General features: G+C 26.4%; 1 protein-coding gene and 2 non-coding genes across 3 annotated transcripts; 2 read left to right on the forward strand and 1 right to left on the reverse strand.

The window, feature by feature from the left end:
- Window positions 1-7,889: 7,889 nt before the first annotated feature.
- LOC107168724 (poly(rC)-binding protein 3-like) lies at window positions 7,890-14,670 on the reverse strand. Its single transcript, XM_089220806.1, has 9 exons — window positions 14,413-14,670; window positions 13,977-14,033; window positions 12,466-12,582; window positions 10,927-11,190; window positions 10,730-10,852; window positions 9,253-9,334; window positions 9,029-9,176; window positions 8,330-8,461; window positions 7,890-8,270 (listed from the first exon to the last, which is right to left on the reverse strand). Exons 1-9 carry the CDS (start codon window positions 14,497-14,499, stop codon window positions 8,033-8,035), a joined length of 1,248 nt encoding a protein of 415 aa, XP_089076932.1. The 5' UTR covers window positions 14,500-14,670; the 3' UTR covers window positions 7,890-8,032.
- A 477-nt stretch (window positions 14,671-15,147) lies between these two features.
- Window positions 15,148-15,220, forward strand: TRNAR-UCG (transfer RNA arginine (anticodon UCG)). The gene has a single exon. It is a non-coding gene; the product is annotated as a tRNA-Arg (tRNA).
- A 1,682-nt stretch (window positions 15,221-16,902) lies between these two features.
- On the forward strand, window positions 16,903-16,975 carry TRNAR-UCG (transfer RNA arginine (anticodon UCG)). The gene has a single exon. It is a non-coding gene; the product is annotated as a tRNA-Arg (tRNA).
- The last annotated feature ends 4,279 nt before the right edge of the window (window positions 16,976-21,254 follow it).

Raw genomic sequence — 21,254 nt, forward strand, 5'->3', positions numbered from 1 at the left:
ATAACCAATTTTAGGTTTACACATAAATTAAGATATCTAAATTCGTGGGTATACCACTAAGTATTAATAATTAAAATACAAATTTACAGTATTACAATAGGAGTATAGGATCATAAACAGTGCCGACGCCCGACAGTAGAGTCATTGGCGCCCTGGGCGAGTATAAACAAATATGCGCCCCTCCCCATATAAATAGTAGTAGTTTTATTTTAAATTAAAAATTCAAGTGCCATGATTTTATGGTTTCTTTACTTACGTCAACAAATCATATTTAAAAAACATCACTTATGCTTATTGTACTGCTAATAAATAAACATATATTGTATTGTTTCATATAAAAAATCAAAAAAAACAATCAAAAAAAATTCATATCATATTACGATTAACATTTATTTATATTAATTTTAATAAAAAAAAGAAGATTCTAAACCTTGATTGTATTAAGTTTTAACATTATATCATTGAGGTGCCCCCCTTTCAACAAGCGCCTTGGGCGTAGGCCCCTGATCATAAATCATAAGTCATAATAATATTGTAAATTATAATATACCTATGTCTTATTATTATATGAATTGTTTTGGCATTAAATTTGTTTTAAATGCTCTATTTCTCTTACAAAGGTTGGAGCAGAAAATTTTATTTTATTTTTTATATTGAAGATGAAGTGTTTAATTTCTAAATAGGTGTAACAATTATTATTACCTATTATATATTTGTTTTAATCAATTTTGTAGAATGCCGGAAAGGTATATACAATTTAATTATTAAGTACGGCCTAAGGCTGAAGACGTACTAGTTTATACCACCTGTTATGTATTATAAATATAAATAATAACATAAACGTATTATATAGACATTTAATGTTAACAGTATAAATCGTAATGACGTACAATATATTTCTACTCGCTAATAACCGATGGACAGTCCCCACCGATCGTAATATGATACTTATGATTATTGTTAGTATAAACAGTATAGGTGTAATACTGTAATATCATGTAATATAAATGCTGAATATGCAACACCACCTAAATTCAAAGATATTTCAAATAATTGTTGGTATATCTACCCAGATAATTTTTAAATTCATTCCCTGAATTCGTAAACGCCATCTTTGGCTATTGAGCCAAAAATAAGTTTTAGGAGGTCGTGTTCACACAACTCCCGTACTCTGCACGATCGTTTGCAGACAAATTGTAAACAATTGTAAATTAATGGTAAATAATTTTAAATTCAATCTTTAAGTTTGTAATTTATTTAAAAATTTAGGAATAATAGAAACAAAACCTGAGGTGACCCCTATCCATTAATTCAGGTAATATCCCAATAGGCAACGATTTAGGCCAATCAATTCTGGACAAATTTTAAATTAATTGTGTTTAAGTATATCATAAGAAATAAAATTTAGGAAATTGTAAATCAATAAAAAAAATTTGAAATCATGTTAACAAACCGGGTGGGCGCAAATTCACGTACCCACTATCAACATTAACCGATCGATTCCGGATAAATGTTAAACAATAACAATTGTAAATTTATTTTAACAAATTAGGTATATTCATAATATATATTAAATTTTTATTGAATGTTTTAGGCTGTATTATTTAAAAAAATATAGTTGAAACTTGAAACTATTTATTCAATAATCAAATTAGATAGATACTTCTTAAATTATCTATTGGATTATTTCTACGTTGTATACGATGTATATACGGTATACCTGTAAATAATAGTAAATTCCAATAATTGAAGTTAAAAGTGTGGGGAAGATTATATATACCATTTCGTTTTTTGTCCACCAAAATTAATTTTTACACTTGTTATACTTATTTTTATATTTTGGCGCAAATTACATACGTACATAATTGTACCTATTGGCTGTTGATGCAAGTATCTATTATACAATTGGCGCAAAATCGTGTACCCTAAAAATGCCATTTCTACACAATGTCTATCTCAATAAATTACCAACATTTTTTTTTATATATATAAGTATAGGTACGTAACTTCACGTTCAATAGGAAAACAATAAAATTATAGTTTACATTTTGGCATATTTAACAAGCCCATATCGCTCGCTTCCTCTGGTCAAAATCTTTCTCAGCCTTCTTCAAGGATCGAAACTTTATTAACCTCATTTATCTCCGAATTATCGAATATCATAAAACTCCTCCTTTTCCTTCTCGCTTCACTATTAAGTAAGTCACAATTATAAGCAATTTCAAATATATCTATTCGCGTAATCACGCTATACCACATTGACATTGTTAACCATCTTTTCTTTATCTGTATATTAATTATTTCTTACATTTTGTACGTCCATATCTATATTATATATGGACTTATCGTAATCGAATGTTCAAATTAAATTTTAAATTTTTTTTTAAAATACTACTTATATTAATATTAATAATCTTTTGTGCTGTATAATACATAATATGTATCCCCAATATTGTAATAATTGTTTAGCCATAATAACCTATGACTATAATGGCTAAAAAAAAAAAAATTAAAAAAAAATTAATTATAACTTGATTAAAAATAGTTCAAAAACTAAGTTACTAAACTTAGGCATACATAATAAAATATAAATAGATACAGGCAGCAGAATCAGAAACACAGTAAATATTAAAAATAAATGCAATCGCAGTGAATTTGTGATGTATACCTACCTATTTATGTCTTATGACCGGGCTGCATATAAGCATTCCATATATGAGCTCGGCACCTGTATTAAAATCATCCTCTACGATTGGTTGATTTGAAAATGCCGCGAAATATTTTTTGTTATCACTAATCAGTATTATTATTATTGAAATTATTAATTATTATTATTTATTTAAATTATTATTATTCATAATACACAATAATACAATAATACATAATATTATGGCTGGGATTTCAGTACCTCAATAGAGAAGTTACCTACTAGTTTCATATAATATATAGGTACCTAATAATCTTGATCTAAGAGCTAAGATAGTATTAGATCATTATACGATAGGTAGTAGGTACCTATGGTTAAAACTAAATAAATATAATACCAAAACCTTCAAAGTTTGGTTTCTAAAATATTAAGTTCAATATTACAATAAGTACCTATTTATTCTGTTTACCTATATTCACTAATCAGTAAAAATAGAATATAACATCCATCACCTTATAATGACTTATCTAATTATTGGTTTAATGGTCTGTACGTAGCTAACTTAAAAACTTTAAAATGTTCCAAGTTAATGAAGTTGAGCCTAATGTGTTTCGAGCTAATTTGCATAATGAGAATGATATTAATTCATATATACAATTGCACAGTATCGAAACAAAAACTAGTTGGTGCATTTTTAGTTCAAAACAGTCTACTAGATATGTTTGTCGGTTGGTAACAAATTTAATTTTATATTCATAAAAAATGTTATGTATTTATTTAATATTTGATATTAAGATATAATAATTCTAAAGCTATTTTACTGGATAATATAATTATTACGTATTTATTTCTATGTAGAAAAGTATTTGTATGTCATCATAGTGCATTCCAAAAAAAAAATATTAAAGAAAATGTAAAAGGAAAGTCAAAAAATACTAATTGTCTGGCAAAAATTGATATCACAATTAAACTCACAACTAAAGATACTTGTAAAAAAGATTCATATGTAAAGGTATCTATTTTATAAGTTATTTAATAACAAATTTATATTAAAAGTTGTATTTATTGATTGAGGATTATAATATAGATAAATTATATTATAAGTGTAGATGTATATTATGTTATAATTTTCATCTACTAATTATTTTTAAGGATGGTTTACCAGCAATAATAACATTTACTATATAATTATTTTTTTTAACCAAATATAACATAACATATCAAAACATATCAAACAAAATGAAATTAACTATGGTAACACATCATATTGTTATAGTTTGTAAGGTGATTTTGAGTTCACAAGAAATATAAATTTAATAAATAATACATTTAGAATATTATATTAGTAGGTAATTAATTAATATAGTAGGTACCTAGCTATGCAATAAAATAAAAATAACAGTTTCATGTATAATAATATAATATTTAGAATGAAATATAATATTTATATACAGGATGATTCACCAAGCATATTTTATCTTAAATGTTTTATTGTTACTTTTTTCCAGTATAGCATTTAAACTTAACGCTCATGACTCATCGTCAAATCTAATTCTCTGTTATACAAATTGGTTTTGAATCCTGATATAATATATTTTATATGTTTTGTATTTTATACAAATTACAATATCAACAGTGGTTTTGTAGTTTTGTGTTTGTCAAAGTAAATGTAAATTTTTTTAAATATAATATATAACACCGACATTGGTATATAATATTTTTTATGGTACTTTTTATGAACTTAAAAAAATTAAAACTCAATATAGGAACCCATTTTTATTTAGAAATATAAATACAATTGTTAATGTAATGAAATATGAAATGCCTACATTGTCATAATATAAAATATATTAAAATACATTTCCAAATCATCTAAAATACTTATTTGTAATTGTTTAGGCTAAAAATGTAATTAAGTAGTACCTACTATCCTAAAATAAAATTGTATGGTATGTTATTTTAACAAATAAGTTAATTTGAATTTAAAGTAAAAGATTTTTCAAAAAATATATAAATATAAGATATTAATATGATATAAAATACCTCCTAAAAACACATTTTACTAATTAAGTACCCATGTAAGTATAAATATTTGATGTAGAATAATGTAAAAATATGTGCACTTAATTATGCTACACAAATTAGATTGCATGCCTACTAATAAATTATTGTGCTTAACCATTAACAGCTTATTTGTAGTATTAATTTGAAGCTTACAAACCAATTGAATACTAATATTAATTACCAATAGACAAATATTCTTAATTTTCAGAAATTGGAAGAAAAAATATTGAAGTAATGAATACTTATGTTATTAAATATATGCCCATGCAATGCCTATACTTATAATATAACAAATTATTTGCAGGTATAACCACAGTAAAGTTATTGTGGTTGTCAATTAAAACTTGAATTTGATTCACCCGACAACCAAGGATACAAAAAATAAAAAGATTTGTTTATCAGAGTACTGAGTAGGTATTCATTAATCATTTTAACTAATCAATAATAAATCATTAGATAGGTACCTACCATTGTATCAAACATTAAAATTAATCACAATAAACATCTAAATAATATTATATTTGAAGTTAAAATATTTTTAATTTAAAAAGCAAGTTACATTTAAAAGTATTTTAGTAAATAAAAATAAAAGTTTTTTTACAGTAAATACCTAAATGTTGTTCAATAAATAATTTATTTTGAAAAATATCATATTAAATTAATTGTTGAATGAATTGAATGTACCTATTTTTAATCATCTAGGTACCTACACTATATACAATTTAAATTAATGTATAGGTATATTATATGAAACTAGTAGGTAACTTCTCTATTGAGGTACTGAAATCCCAGCCATAATATTATGTATTATTATTATCATTAACTTTAATAAAACTGATTAGTGAATATAGGTAAACAGAATAAATAGGTACTTATTGTAATATTGAACTTAATATTTTAGAAACCAAACTTTGAAGGTTTTGGTATTATATTTATTTAGTTTTAACCATAGGTACCTACTACCTATCGTATAATGATCTAATACTATCTTAGCTCTTAGATCAAGATTATTAGGTACCTATATATTATATGAAACTAGTAGGTAACTTCTCTATTGAGGTACTGAAATCCCAGCCATAATATTATGTATTATTGTATTATTGTGTATTATGAATAATAATAATTTAAATAAATAATAATAATTAATAATTTCAATAATAATAATACTGATTAGTGATAACAAAAAATATTTCGCGGCATTTTCAAATCAACCAATCGTAGAGGATGATTTTAATACAGGTGCCGAGCTCATATATGGAATGCTTATATGCGACCGGGCTATGGGCTATAGGATCTATATAGATATAGTCAACTGACCAATTACTTATTATTTTGTTAAGTACCTATTTTTTTTATTTTTTTATTTTATCGTCTATATACTGCAGAAACTGGTTGTGCATTACGTCGACAGCAATGCCATCGTTAATTTTGCTAAGTGCTGAAAGACACCACAATACCACATCCGATATTCCGATAATCACCTGGGAATCAAAGAAGTTAGTCTTTTATTTATGCGTAAGACGCATAATAGTTAGAGTACGTCGTCCGGTCTATCACAGAACAATATAGAAGCGACAAGTTGCTCATTGTAGTATATAGAATGTAGAATATCTGAAACCACTTCTATCTACGTCCTTATAGTGCATTAGGTATATAGGTTAATAAGGTTCTAAAACTTTTCTAGGCCATGGACCCCTTTGAAGTATAAAATCCTCATTTTCACGTACACTGTCTTTAATGTCCAATTGATTTGTTTTTAACAGTGACCATTGTCCGTTGTAGATAATCCACTCACAGAGGTGTGTAATAGTGAATCGAATCAAAAATGTAATTTCCCTGGATAGGTACAGATCGCGGACAAGCCTTCATCAACGAACACCAAAATTCGATTCAATTTTTTGTTTGAAAATCGTGTCTCGTACTTCGTGCCATTTCTTTTGATCTCAAATCAATTAAACATCATCTTTAACGAGGTTTGAATCATTAATCAGTGGCGTGTTTTTTAGGGGGGGAGGTGTCTTCCATGTCTGGACACCTCCCAGCTTAAAAAAGGTCTAAATATTGGTGGTATAATTTATACTATTTTTATTTTAGTATATTATATTTATTAAATGTAGGACCTAACGTTTTGATTAATTAAAATAAAACTCACAACCCCCGCCCCCTCGTGGAACCCATGAATAACCATCTATGGACTTTCAATTAAAACATATGTTATAGTATAAAAATGTTGTCACCGCTGGGTAGATTCTTTTTATTGGTCATTAAGCCATTTAAATATGTAATTCATGCCATATCACTCAATGCTCATACGCTGATTCTAATTACAATATTTACGTAATAGGGCTTAAATTAAAATAGCATATGATCTTAGATATTTTTGCCTTGCAAAGGAAAATTGAGGAATCATAGACATATTTTTGGGTATGACGTGCAATATGAAAAATATGTATAGTACCTAACATGAATTCACTTATTTCATATTTGTTAAAAATGTTTGCATTTCTAAGGCAATAAACAGAGTTAGAAAAATTGATTGAAAAAAAGAGTTGTACCCAGCACAAAAACATATCAATTTAAAAAATAATTACAGATAGATATTGTGTACTTCAAATAAGCATTTAAAAAAAGTCATAGAAATTAATAAAATAAGAAGATGGTTATACTGAATTCTGAAAGTATTGATTTAAAAATATATAGTTTCTGTATTATGTTACATGATTGGTTTTTATTTGATGTACTAACAATTATTATTGATAAACACCAACACTGTATATTGGTATAGTAAAATGAATTAATTTGGGTAAACATTTGAACACATTGAACCAAAATCTTAAATTCAATCTTAAGTTCAAATAACTATAAAATAGATACAAAAATATACGTTTGAGAGCACACACAGCACTTGACAAACCAGAATAACATTCCTGATATTACTCCTAAGCCAAGTATGCGTTTTATTCAAGGATCAAAATTCCGAAAGGTTATAAATTGCCTTAGCTTATTTAATATACTATGCAGTACATAATATTAATCAATATTATACTTTTTATCAATAATTTTTAGAATGATATAACAAAAAATATAATATTAAGACATGAAATATTTCTTAAAATGTTACCTTATTAAATATTATTAGTATTGTAAAAATTCAAAGGAAATGTTTATAACACAATAATTATCAGTTTGTTTTAGAGCTATATATTCAATTATCATTTTAAATTAGTTTTACAGTAATATTAAAAAATAAAACACATGTGGAATCAATACAAGTAGTTTAAAATGTGCTTAAATTATACAATGACATTCCATATACTTAGTTCAATAAGGTGAAAATTTATCACTTTTATCTCTTTTCTTATTTATTTGTTTTTTATTATTAATACTGCCTAACAGTTCTTTGAGTCCAGTTAATGCTCCTAAAGCTCCTAAACCATTTGGATTTGACAATAATGTTGCCAAAGTTTCAGTTGTTGTTTTTGCATCTGCTGTAAAATTAGATGAAAATTCTTCATCATAATCTACTGATTCTCCAGATGATTTATTATACTGATCAACACTGTCAAAAAAACAATAAATACATTATTGAATCTTATTAAATAATAAATTATAACCAACCTTAAGTTAATCAATGTTTTAGCCACATTAACAGCATCAGCTTGTCCACTTATTGTTATAGCTCTTTCCATTTTACCAGAAGCTTCATGCTCTTCAGTATTTGAAATTCTTATCATGGCTCCACTTATTCGTCTGTACATATATATTATATAATAATAATAATTATAATAACCATAATATTAATTTAATTTTTAATTTTGATTGAGCATAATATTATTGTGAATTTTGTATTTATAAACAAAAAACTTGGTCCGGAAGTATATAATAATAAGATGTATGCTTGGTCACCAAAAACTTTTACTTTACTTTAAAATTTAGTACTATGTATTGTGGTATAAGCACGCCGGTTATTAGATGACAGGATATTATACTGTTAAAAATGTATGAGATATAAGATGAATTATATGTATATATACAATGTGTGCAAGCACGCCAGTAGGATAAAATTCCAATTCCAATAAAATAAAAATTACTTATAATCTAATATTATTTATGGTGAAATTTACATTTAAGTATATGCATTTAATATTGATCAGGGGAAGGCAAAGGCCCCTTTCCCTCTTTGGGCGTCCTGGTATGTAGGTATATTCTCAGACAAAAAAAATATGGTAACAACTAACAAGATATAATTTGGTCATAAGTTGCTGTGTAATATTATAACATATTATTATAATATATATCTATACTTAAAAAAATTACCTAATTTCAGCGATTTTTGTTCCTCCTTTACCTATAATACATCCAATTATGTCATTAGGAATAGCCATCTCATGTGTAATATGTTGTTGTGAAGTTTTAGAACTGACACCACCACCACGTAACTGACTACCCGCTAATGCAGCAAGCACTAAAACAATAATTAATTTAAACATTATATAATAAAATTATTATCCGGATTGGAAAATAAAAACAATTTAAACTACCTGATGGATCTAATCCAGAACCTGCAATTAAATTTGGAGCGATACTTGCAATTGTATTTAATGCTGCATTCGAAGCTGTTTGCTGTAAAATATTAAATTCATTTTTTTATTTACAACATATTCTTTTAAAACTACTCTTATTTAAATTTATAATTTAAATTAGGATATATTATATTGTGAGACTAACTATTAGAGTATTATAAAATAATAACATTGATAAGATTCTAAATATTACATGTTTAGTTATAAATTTCTTTTAAGTCTGAATTAAATTCATGTGTATTAATTTTTAATTGCTAAATTTATATTCTTAGTTAAAAAAACTAAAAGGTTGTCAAAATATAGAAAAAAACCTATCAAACAAACTCATGTAGTATCACAAAGCAGTGGCTTGCATTGTGTTAGATAAATAACTCAAATAATCAAAATTATCCAGTTGTTGATTTATATTAATTTTGTAATTCTTAAATAGGCTTTAGTACATTTGTAGGAGTGGTGTGTTTTAAGAATACCAGGAGTGACTGCTCCTGACTCAAAAATGGGTAGGTATGATTTACTAGCAGGGTTGTATGCTAAATCAATATATAACTCAATTTAAATCTTATAACTATTCAGCACGTAAATATCAATATGCTGTGACAGCAAAACAAACTACTATGTAATACCTAAACATCAGTGGCGTCATTTCAGGTTTTTTTTTTCGGGTGTGCAAAGTTTCAAGCAGGCCATTTTGAAATATCACCAGGCCATATAAAAATAGATATACATACGTATATGTATATTATACTGCATTCAATATTTCCATACATTATAGACCGGTTATTACTATTTGATTTTAATCATATAAATAATTGTGCATTTGTGGCTCGTGCATTATTTTAGGCTTCAGCAAGGCGCAGGCCAATTGTAACATTCTAAAAGTAAGGGGTGCAACCGCACACCCTGCCACCCCCCAAATGACGCCCCTGCTAAACATAGCAATATAACAAACAACTAACTAGTAGGGATACAGCTGTGTAAGTAAGATAATAAAAGTTACTTTTTAATTTGTAATTGTTTAATAAATAGAAGTAATTGTATTGGTAGAAATTAGTATAACTTGGAGTAAATTTGTTTTATTTGGGGTGGGGAGGGGGGTGGTAATACGTGGTAAACAAAGTATAATAATTGTATTATATTCTAAGTAAAATATGGGTCGGAGTTTAGCGCATGAAATTAGCTCTTGGAGTTTTGCAGACTTAAGCTGCCTCTGTAACATTTGTATTTCTATAATTCTGCCTAGTTAAAATTACAGATAGTTATTATGTGATTTACATAAGTTTTTTCACAAAAAAAATTATAAAAATTAAAATACAGCTATTAATAGGCTTGTGAAAATAAATGAGTGATGAATAATGATTAACCATATTAATATACTAATATAATATAATATATTCTTTGTTTTTAAAAATTAAAATTACTCTAACTATGTATTTACATCACCAACTGCTGGAATTGCTAATGATCCTTGAAGAGTATAGGCTTGACCTCCACAAAGTACTACAGGCCCTGGTTGTGACACAAATGGTCTGTAAGCAACTGTAGGCCCTCTTCCTGGTGTCTTACGTAATAACAGATATTTAGATTATCAATTGGTATGAAAACATTAAAACTGATCATTACTTTTATACATACCTCTAACATTACAATACATATTTGATGAATTGCTTCGGTGATGGCTTCTGCAGTACCACTAATACTTACCGTTCTTTCTGTAGAATTTTGTAATAGGTCTGAAGCTACATTTACCATAGCTCCACTAGCTTCTCGTATTTCTCTAATTTTTACACCTCCTTTTCCAATTAATGATCCACATTGAGAAGCAGGTACAATAAGTTTTATCGTCGTAGAATTATTACTCGATGGTTTTCGACTATTTTGGAGGTGTGTAGGGGAATTCTGTGAATATTGTAAAAAAGAAAATCACTTTATTAAAAAAGTTTTAAATTTTTAGTACCTAATGACACTGGCTATAATTTCAATATCAATTATAATCATAAATATTTAATATACATTATACATGTTACTATGTAAATATGAAAGTAACACAGAACTAATATGATGTTATTTCAACACATCAAACAAATAATTCTAAAAACTACTTTTGAATTGACTTGCAGATTGCAGACTTAGAGTAACATGTAGTAAATTAATTTCTATTAGATTGCTTAAAGTCAAAATACAATGATTAAAATGGACGAAAAAAATAGATTCATAGAAACTAGAACTACAATACTTCCAAGATTTTCTGTATATTCAAAACTTCCAGATATTGAAAACTTTTCAAAAGATATAACCAGGCTCGGGACTTATAGCACTTAAAATCATTAAAATAAATGCTTAAAAAAGCTCTTAAAAACATCATTATAAGCATTCAAATAACCATTTAAAAAACTTAAATTTTTGCAAAAATATTTATCAAAAAACAAAAAAATTCTAACTAAAAAATCAAACAAAATAAAAATAAATCTTTATCTTTATATTACAAAATAAATTAAACTTCACATTTGAGATTTTAAGGACTTTATGGATTTTCTGAAAAATGAAATGTAAGCGATATTTATAATAGTTGAAAACATTATAAAAACGTAGAAATACTGGACAAATAAGCAAAAATAATCAGAAAAACTGGAAATAAGTATATTTTTGAAAAACCACTGAAACAAGCGAAAAAATCACTTTCAAACTTCATGATTAAACATATTATAACATGACATACACTTCCATAGCACTATGTTAGATTTTAAGTCAATCCATAAAAAAAGCAAATGTTTTAAGACTTAAGTACCGAGCCCTGGATATAAGTAAACTAAATTATGAACATTGTATTCATTCACTTGAACATTACAAAAATATGAAAACTGTACTAGAGCATATAAATGAATACAAAAAGAAAAGTTATTTATAATGTTGTATACAATTAAAAGTTTCCATACAATGAATAAATAATAACAGTAATGCTACAACTGTTAAATTTATTAAGTGTGTTAAAGTTAAAATTAAAAATGTATACAATAAAACTTATATGAATAATTGGAAGGGTTGTTCTCTTTGTATATACTATGGGTAAACTCAACACCTAATATGGTAGAAGTCAACCTTTAAGTTAATTTTTATGTTTACGAGTAAAATGGATTTTATCTATTACCTAATAAATTTAATGAATTGGTTTACCTGCTCTAAAATTTTTGTAATTAAAGCAAATGCCTTTTGTATTACATTTATGTTGCCGGTGACAGTCACTATGCGCTCTGGAGTGGAACTATCAGTGATAGTAATTGTAGCTTCAGACTATTAATGAAACAAAATAAATAAATTACATAATTCATTATCTGGATATATTTTAAACATATATTAATAAGTAATAAGTAGATGATATTAGTTAACATACAATATATTATTAAATATTAATGAATATTTTAAAAGGTGTAATCAGATTGGTGCAAATAGGGAGGTTTAGGACCCCCACACCAAGTTGGTATCTTTTTTCACTCATACTACTTATATTACTAATTTTTTGACAATCCATTCAGAATTATATTTATATTTGCGGTCCAAAATTGGGTCACGACCCTATGTTTGAGAACCGCTGATGTAGGTCTTCCAGTTTCAAGCTGTTCTACTTATAGTTCAAATCAACAAGATTGATTTAGGTTGTGTGAGAGAGGTGAATCACACAGTTCAGAAATATCAACTAGCAGTAATTTTAATTAAATATAATTTACTGGACAGAAAAATCATGTTAAAATATAGTACAAAAAACATAAATTGATATTTGAAACTATATTTAAAACACAGATTGTAGTGTGCTAAGGGCCTGGTCCTGGGTTCTGAGAATTTTTCACAATTTATCATAGGCGCAACTAGAGGCCAAAAACTGGGGGTGCTAAAATTATGTAGAGGAAACTTAAATGCATTATAAAAACATAAGCACACTAATATTTACCTCATAAATACATTAGGTATATTACCTATATTATTATTTAGGTGATTCAAATAATGACCTAGTATAAACAAATAAATAATATTTATTTTTTTAATAACTGATGTCAAAATAATTATACAATTTACATTTTTAGCAGTCACTTACATGAGGCACAATCATCTCAAAGGTTAGGTAATAATACTATGTTTACATAATATACAATATTATACATAATATATAATATACTATTTTACACTAATACTATTTTTCTTTTATTAGTGGAATTGGAATATATTTTCAATATTTCTGAAGAAGTAATTTTATTAACAACATCTCTTTCAATATTTAAACAACCTTACATAAAACAAAAAAAACTTTTTCATATAATTTTTCCATTTTTGATGTTTTTGATCTGGGGGTGCTTCAACACCCCCCTAGTTGCGCCTATGCAATTTATGCACTCCTAAAAATATTTGTCTAGTACCATCAGAAACCATAGTATTTTACTATAAATACTTGTTTTTTAGCTTTATAGTTTGTTCAATATAGTATAGATAATAGATATTGAATGTAAATTATGTAAGTAATAATTTGTATGAGCATGTTAATAACTATGGTTGAAAGGGGAAGGGAAATAATGGGCTAACCTCCATATTTTTTAAATCAATATTATAGAGGATTTGAGTCCTTCCAAAAATTTGGCCTATTTGCACCTATGTGTGTACTATATGGTGTACTGCATACAATTATGTATAATTACTTGGTTTCTAAGATCTCTAACAACTTCTCCATATTCCCCAATAAGTGGAAGGATTTCCTAAAACAATTGATATAAATACAATTAATGAATCAAAGATGTTACATGTTACTTTAAAAATTAAGATGATCATCAATAATGAATCAATATTGAGCAAATGGCAAATTAAAAATTATTAGTAAACCATTCAATTATTTTTTTTTTCAGAATAAGACATTACTAATGTCTAATATTATAAAAAATTGTTTAATTTAATAATTTACTAAAAATTAATGAACCAATCATGCTATTAAACCATGTTTAACCATTAGCTCGCTATTGATTTATTTAATGTTTAGTGGTTGTTGAGGCAACCTGACATCAAGTAGTTTATGGAAATATTCCATAAAAATGTAAAACTAAGAAGCTAAAATTAATGATAGTATTCAAATATTTGTACCTTTCCCATAAGTATTCTAATGGTTAACACAACATCAGAATAATGTCCATCAGCAGGGTCATAATCTAGCCCTTCATGTGCAGCCATTCTTAATAAAATATAAATGGAATAACTATATATAAATAATAATTTGGAAAACAAAAAAGTTCCTTTTTAGAAAAGGTTATAAAGGGTTGATTTAAATTAATTTCAATCCCACATTTTTAAAATTATTTTGTTTTAATGTTAAATAATAAATATTTAAATAATTAATTTCAATAATTTCTAAAAATTGAAATGATTAAACGTTATCACTTATCAGTTAATATTTCTTATCTTTGAACATTCTGTGACCATACTGGTATATGGTATTAATGCAGCACGATTGTAGAATTTTGTTCGTGGTTGTAGATAACAGATAGATAATAATATTTAATGCAACTTGCATTAAATATTATTATATTATTATAATTTACCAAGGACCGAGATTAGTAGGATATACATAATGGGGCACTAAAAAACCGTTGTAAAACTTTTAATCTACGTCAAGTTACAATATAACTTATAATAACCTAACTAATTAATTATGAGTACTTATTGTTAGATCTTGTACACTTGTACTGCTGTACGATAAATAAATTATTTACATTTTGTCATATTAAATTTAATATTAAATATAATAATAAAAATAAATAATTTTTTATTCTTAAAAAGTTATGTAGTTAAATAAAATAGTTTCCCACTTTTCAATATGTAGACCGTGTGGCCTAATGGATAAGGCGTCGGACTTCGGATCCGAAGATTGCAGGTTCGAGTCCTGTCACGGTCGAGTACATTTTTGCAATTTTTTTTCACCATTTCAATTAATTTCCAGAATAATATTATTTATAATAATACCGTTTTTGTAAAATAAATTATATATACAGTTTTAATTAACATAGATTTTCCAATTCATAAACATTGAAAATTATGAAATTTAATCAAAATAAGTCAAAAAATCTATAATATTGTTAAATTAGAAAGATATAGGCCTATATTATCTGATAAAGTAGGAAACTTTTTTTCAAATAGTAAAACGTATAACATTAATCATTATGATATCATTCATCATTATTATTAGAGATTATAAAAAAGGTTTTATATAATCTGTGATATTACTATGATGGTGTAAATGTGTAATCTATAGTTGCACTTAATTAAAAATAAATAAATTCTAAAGTGTATACCTTATATTCAATCATTGTTATTAAATGGAATTTTGATAGGTAGGTACCTAACTGAATTAATTAATTATCGATCTTAAAAACTTGCCCTGTCATATGCAATATTTAATAATAAATAATATTTTATAATTGTCTTGCATCAATACTGGCAAAATATGGATTGGGTGCCGCTTTATGCTTCCATATCATGGTACTTTACTAGAATCTAGGCTCTATAATAACCGCTACTGTTCGATAATATTATTATTAACAAGAAGTAGGGACCTATATTATGTTGATTTTTATTAATTTTCCATCAATAACAAAACTACAGCTCTGTTGTCTTACAATATGTATGTATGGTTTAAGTCAGTAGCGTATATAGAAATAATTTTTGGGGTGGGCTATAATATATATAGCGACTAACAATAATTATCTAGCACCTAGAGACTACAATATAGTTAACAGTTAAGACTGTAATTTCGGGAGGGGCTGCAGCCCACTAGGCCCCCCCCTTATATACGCCACTGGTTTAAGTACATTTAAAAGGGAATTGCGAAGAATTAATTGGATATTGGCAAAATAATTTAGGCACCTTCTGTAAAATATTATTTGTATTGATTGTGTAAAATATTTAGGTACATATGCCACATGCCTAACTTATAATATCATCAATTTTATTTAAATACCTAACATAAATAAGCGTCTTGCGAGGAGAGTGAATTTAAAATGTTCAAATTATAGCTGAATTCAGATGTTAGACGATACCCATCAATCCCTTACTATTTTCAAACATTGCGATAAATTTAAAAAATAAAATCGTCACGTATTTGTATAATTAGGTACGCACTATTTACTAGGTATTTATTTCCAATACCATAATGAACTGATGTGTATTTCATTTTTTTATTTGAACATTTAGTTTAGGTTTAGGCACAATAAATAATAATATGACGTGTTTTTTAATAGTCAGTATGCGAGAGTACGCATGATGATTGGCTAATCGCCAATGATTCACCAATGATAATGGAAAGTTTTCTTATATAAAAAGTTAAACTATAGGCTGGCTACCAAAATACATATTTTTAACAACGGTTGCCAATAAAATACGTTATTTTTATTAGTAGATAATTATATTAATTGTTACAGAGTACGGTCGTACGGACACGGATCAATGTATTCAAAAGTAAATAATAGAATACAAAAATATAAATGATTACAATCAATGTAATATTATATCAATATTAAAATAATTCATTTTCAAAACACCCTTGTGTTAAATATACCAGTTTCCACAAGTTCTCCCATAGACCGTGTGGCCTAATGGATAAGGCGTCGGACTTCGAATCCGAAGATTGCAGGTTCGAGTCCTGTCACGGTCGAAAAAAATTTCTTATTGTTATTCGCTTTATTTATTCATATTTGCAATACTCAGGGGGTGTCCAATGGAAATCTATCAAATGAAACAACTTTTGTCCTAATCAATATCTTTAAAAAAATTTTATAAAATAAAATTCACTATAGGTAAATGTGAATTTTTTTAATATTTAAAGTCAAACACTTAAAAAATGTCCCAAACATTCAATATATCTAGCCAATTTTCGAATCTTATTTTGAGCAAAATGTATGTGGTAAAAATATGGATTTAAGTCAAATGGCTGATTTTTTCCAATTCTTTTAAATATCAATATTCTCGATAGGTAAATTACTATCTAAATTATGTTAGAAACATTATAATTTCAAAAAATATAAATATACTATAACCTAACCTAACCTATAGGTGAATAAAGTATAAAAAAATGTTCATATAAAATATTTAAAAAAATTAATATTTTTTGAAATTACAATGTTTTTAACATAAACGAACGAATGAATGTATATGGATGTTTAAAATTTTAAAACAATTGGAAAAAATCAGCCATTTGACTTAAATACATATTTTTACCACATTAATTTTGCTCAAATTAAGATTCAAAAATTGGCTAGATATATGAATGTTTCGGACAATTTTTAAATAATTTTTTAAGTTTTTATTTTTAGTTTTAAAAATAAAAAATAAAAAATATAAGTATACCAAAAATGTTGCGCAAGTGTCAATAAATTATATTAATAACTCATTGTTTTTTAAATATTGATTAAAGCAAAAGTTATTTCATTTGTCAGAATGTTAGATTTCTATGGGATACTTTTTATTTTATATTAAAACATTTTCCACAGTATACAAAATACGAATCTACATTGCTTATAATTTATTTTAAATTTTAAGCCATGTGCCCATGTCACTATCGGGATGGTATCTAAAAAAATGATTTTTATTAAACTTATTAAATAGTATTTTTAGATTTTGAACAAAGTAATGAATGTATCGATTTTACAATGATGTGTTTATCTAAAAATTTTCCAACAGTTTTCAAAAAAATCGAGAAAAATAAAAAAAAAATGACAGAAAAACGGGAATTTTTACGCAAAACCAGTTTTCGACCAAATCGATTTTTTTATATGGTTGTAATTCAAAAACTAATCACTGTAAATATTCGAAATTTTCACCAAATGTTTGAAAAATTTTCGACTTTTTTTGAGTATTTTATAGACCACTGAAATTTTCGATTTTTTTGATAATTTTTTTTTTGAAGTGTCGGTAAAAAAATGTTGGATAACCAAAAAAATTTGAAAATTTGATACAAGGTTTCTGATAAGTTGTTCTTATTGTAGCTAAAAAAATTTAAAATCGTTAATCACAATTTTTTTTATAAGCGTTTATAGTTCAAATTTTTACGAAATCTGTCGAAAAGGCGAAAATTTGCAAGTAATTTTGAAGTTGAAAAATCATAAAATTGTTTGTGTTAATAACTAAGGATTAAAAATACAACACTAAGTTTTCTATTAGTTTTCCTTAAAGTAGCTATAGGTAAAACTCGAAACATCATTATAGAAAAAATTTTAAGTGCGTTTGAATTTTAAATTTTTACGAAATAGCGTAACGATAACGATTTATCCTCAAACGATTTTAAATATTTGTAATTATTCAAAAAGTATAAGTCGTAGATACTTGAAAATTTCACAAGTTATTTAGATTGACATTTTCTTTATATCATTTAATTTTCAAAATATTTTGACTTTTTTGAGATATTTATAGACAATTGAAATTTTTCTGAATATTTTCTTTTGAAGTGTCGATAAAATATTTTTGGCCATATCAAAATATTTGAAAATTTAAAACAAAATTCCTCATAAGTTATTCTTATAGTGATTAAATAATTATAAAAATACATAGTTGCAAATTTTTTTTATAAGCATTTAAAATTCAAATTTTGACTAAATACGTAAAAATTACGGCAATGTTCAAATTATTTTAGATAGAAATTCATAAAAGTTTTTCTTTTTAATTCTAAGATTTGAGAATTTTTAATAATCTATTATTTATTCTAGACAGATAAACCGTCTCCGTTTAGAATCGTTTTTCGTATACAAAATACAATGATACCTATCATTGCATTCAAATTTAATCTACCCTAGTCAGAGGTCTGGGGGTGGGGTCCCCAATGTACAGCAGAGCGATACCCACTTGCCCGCTTTTTTTTTTAGAATAATACTGTAAAAGTTCTATTACATGACATCAGACATATTATTATATCTTACCTCTTACCTGCTGTTGGCAGTTATCAAGTAATATAAACTTATCCACCAGATTGGATATTTAACCAAGTAATTGATTTTAACAAAATACTATATGAATGTGAAGCACAAATAATGATAATATCTAGCGAAAATATTCGTAAAAGTGAAAAATGGGTTTCCACGGGAAAATTGTGAAATGTTGACTTTGGTGACAGTCTTGCAAATGACGAGCTAATGTTAGGTAATAAAAAAACTTAAAATACGTGATTTATGCACTGGGGGGGGGGGGTACAAGTGGAACGTTACGCCAGCCCACACATGTTTTTTTTATAAATAATTCGTAAAAAGAGTCGTAAGAATGTATGCTAATTAGTTAAAAAAAATATATATATATTCAATGAAGGGACCAGCATAATTTACGTAGTATTAAAGTAAATAATCTTGACGAATATCTCAATTTGCAGTATACCTAACCTAACCTAACCTACACTGAGGTCGAGATAAGGTTACCACCCGCTAACTTGATGAATGTAGCAGCATGCACTTCTCTCATCGAAAGTAAAAGTCTGTTTTTGTAGATTTATTATTACCCTATACTGTGGTATAGTACCCTAACCTAACTATTATTCACTATACTGCCAGGAATATTCGATATTTATAACCCACCCCCCCCCCCCTCAAATTAAATCCAATACAATGCGATTTTTCAAGCATGCACACATTGCACAACCACCATTTTTCTTTTAATTGTATATTATTGTTGTACACTTGTACTGACTCAGTGCAAGACTATATATTGACGTAGTGTACCCAGTACAATACATAGAACATAATATTATGTTCTATGAATAAAAATAAAATATCTTTTATTTAGTTTCATGGGTTCAGTATTATACGAGTACCTACTAGGCACCCGATATTAATTATTATATTGACTATTGGAAATTGAATATTAACAGCATTTTGATATCATTCGTGATTCGAGAATGCGTTTCATTGTAAATTTAATACAAACATAATATAAATTGCACAATTAAAATAACTTCGCAAACGACGAACAATAAGATACTTAACCACCTAAGTATAATATAGTATATGAGATATTAGTAAAATCACTATTATCTTATTACAATAGGTTGGTTATATCATATTACCTTTAATAATACGTTTATTGATTACAACTTGCCTATATAACACAGTTACACACTTTAAATATTATCCGTCGACGAAATCACTACCTACATAATAATTGATAGATAGTCATGATTATAATATTATATAGAATTAATAATGGTATAGATATACCATAAGGCATACACTGATATACTACCTTTTCTTATAGTTTGTTATAATTATATGATTGTTAATTTTAACAATATAAAATGTAAATGAAGAGGTTACGATAAAAAAAAATATATAATATAATATATATTTATAATAATAAATAATATAAATAATAAGGTATATAACACCTACTATTAATATTCGAATTTAGATGTTAATAATGTAATTAAATACAGAATAATTAGTGAGTATAATAATATAAATATTTATGAATGATTATAATTAATGTTTATTCAACTATCTTTCACCATATTTCTAATTGTAATTCTTTTTTCGGCGATTGTTCTAGGTTCAAGCCTTATTTTTTTTCTTTTATTAAAATAATTGGGATGTGAGGCTGTACTTTTAGTTTTAAATCATACATCTTTGACTTATCTACTAATTTTTGTAGAAGAAGCTTTGGAAAAAGTTGATTTTATGACAAAACTAAAATACCTATATAGAAAGTTGTTGTTTAAATTTATTCCAGAACTGTATAATACATATTTTTATAACACCTCCATAATATGATTCCTATATACTCCAGCGCACGAGAGATCAGAACTGTTTTTTCGATCAAAATTCATCTGAATTCGCACATTCCGCCATCCACCAATTATCGACCCACCGTACAGGCAACAGCTGTTTTCAGTGACGGTCGGTATAGCGCTTAACGACACTGTAACGTCACATAGAAAGGGAAATGGGGTTCTGACCGGT

The sequence above is a fragment of the Diuraphis noxia genome, unplaced genomic scaffold (genome assembly GCF_037042655.1).
Source record: "Diuraphis noxia isolate RWA-SAM2 unplaced genomic scaffold, SU_Dnox_SAM2 contig0002, whole genome shotgun sequence".
Lineage (NCBI taxonomy): Eukaryota > Metazoa > Arthropoda > Insecta > Hemiptera > Aphididae > Diuraphis > Diuraphis noxia.

Excerpts from the sequence above, each read along its gene's own strand:
- LOC107168724 (XM_089220806.1), bottom strand. The coding sequence starts at position 14,499 with ATGGCTGCACATGAAGGGCTAGATTATGACCCTGCTGATGGACATTAT. Across the intron at positions 11,191-12,465 it reads TTACAAAAATTTTAGAGCAG|AATTCCCCTACACACCTCCA; the intron begins GTAAACCAATTC and ends CAATATTCACAG. Across the intron at positions 8,462-9,028 it reads ACAAAAATCGCTGAAATTAG|ACGAATAAGTGGAGCCATGA; the intron begins GTAATTTTTTTA and ends ATATATGTACAG.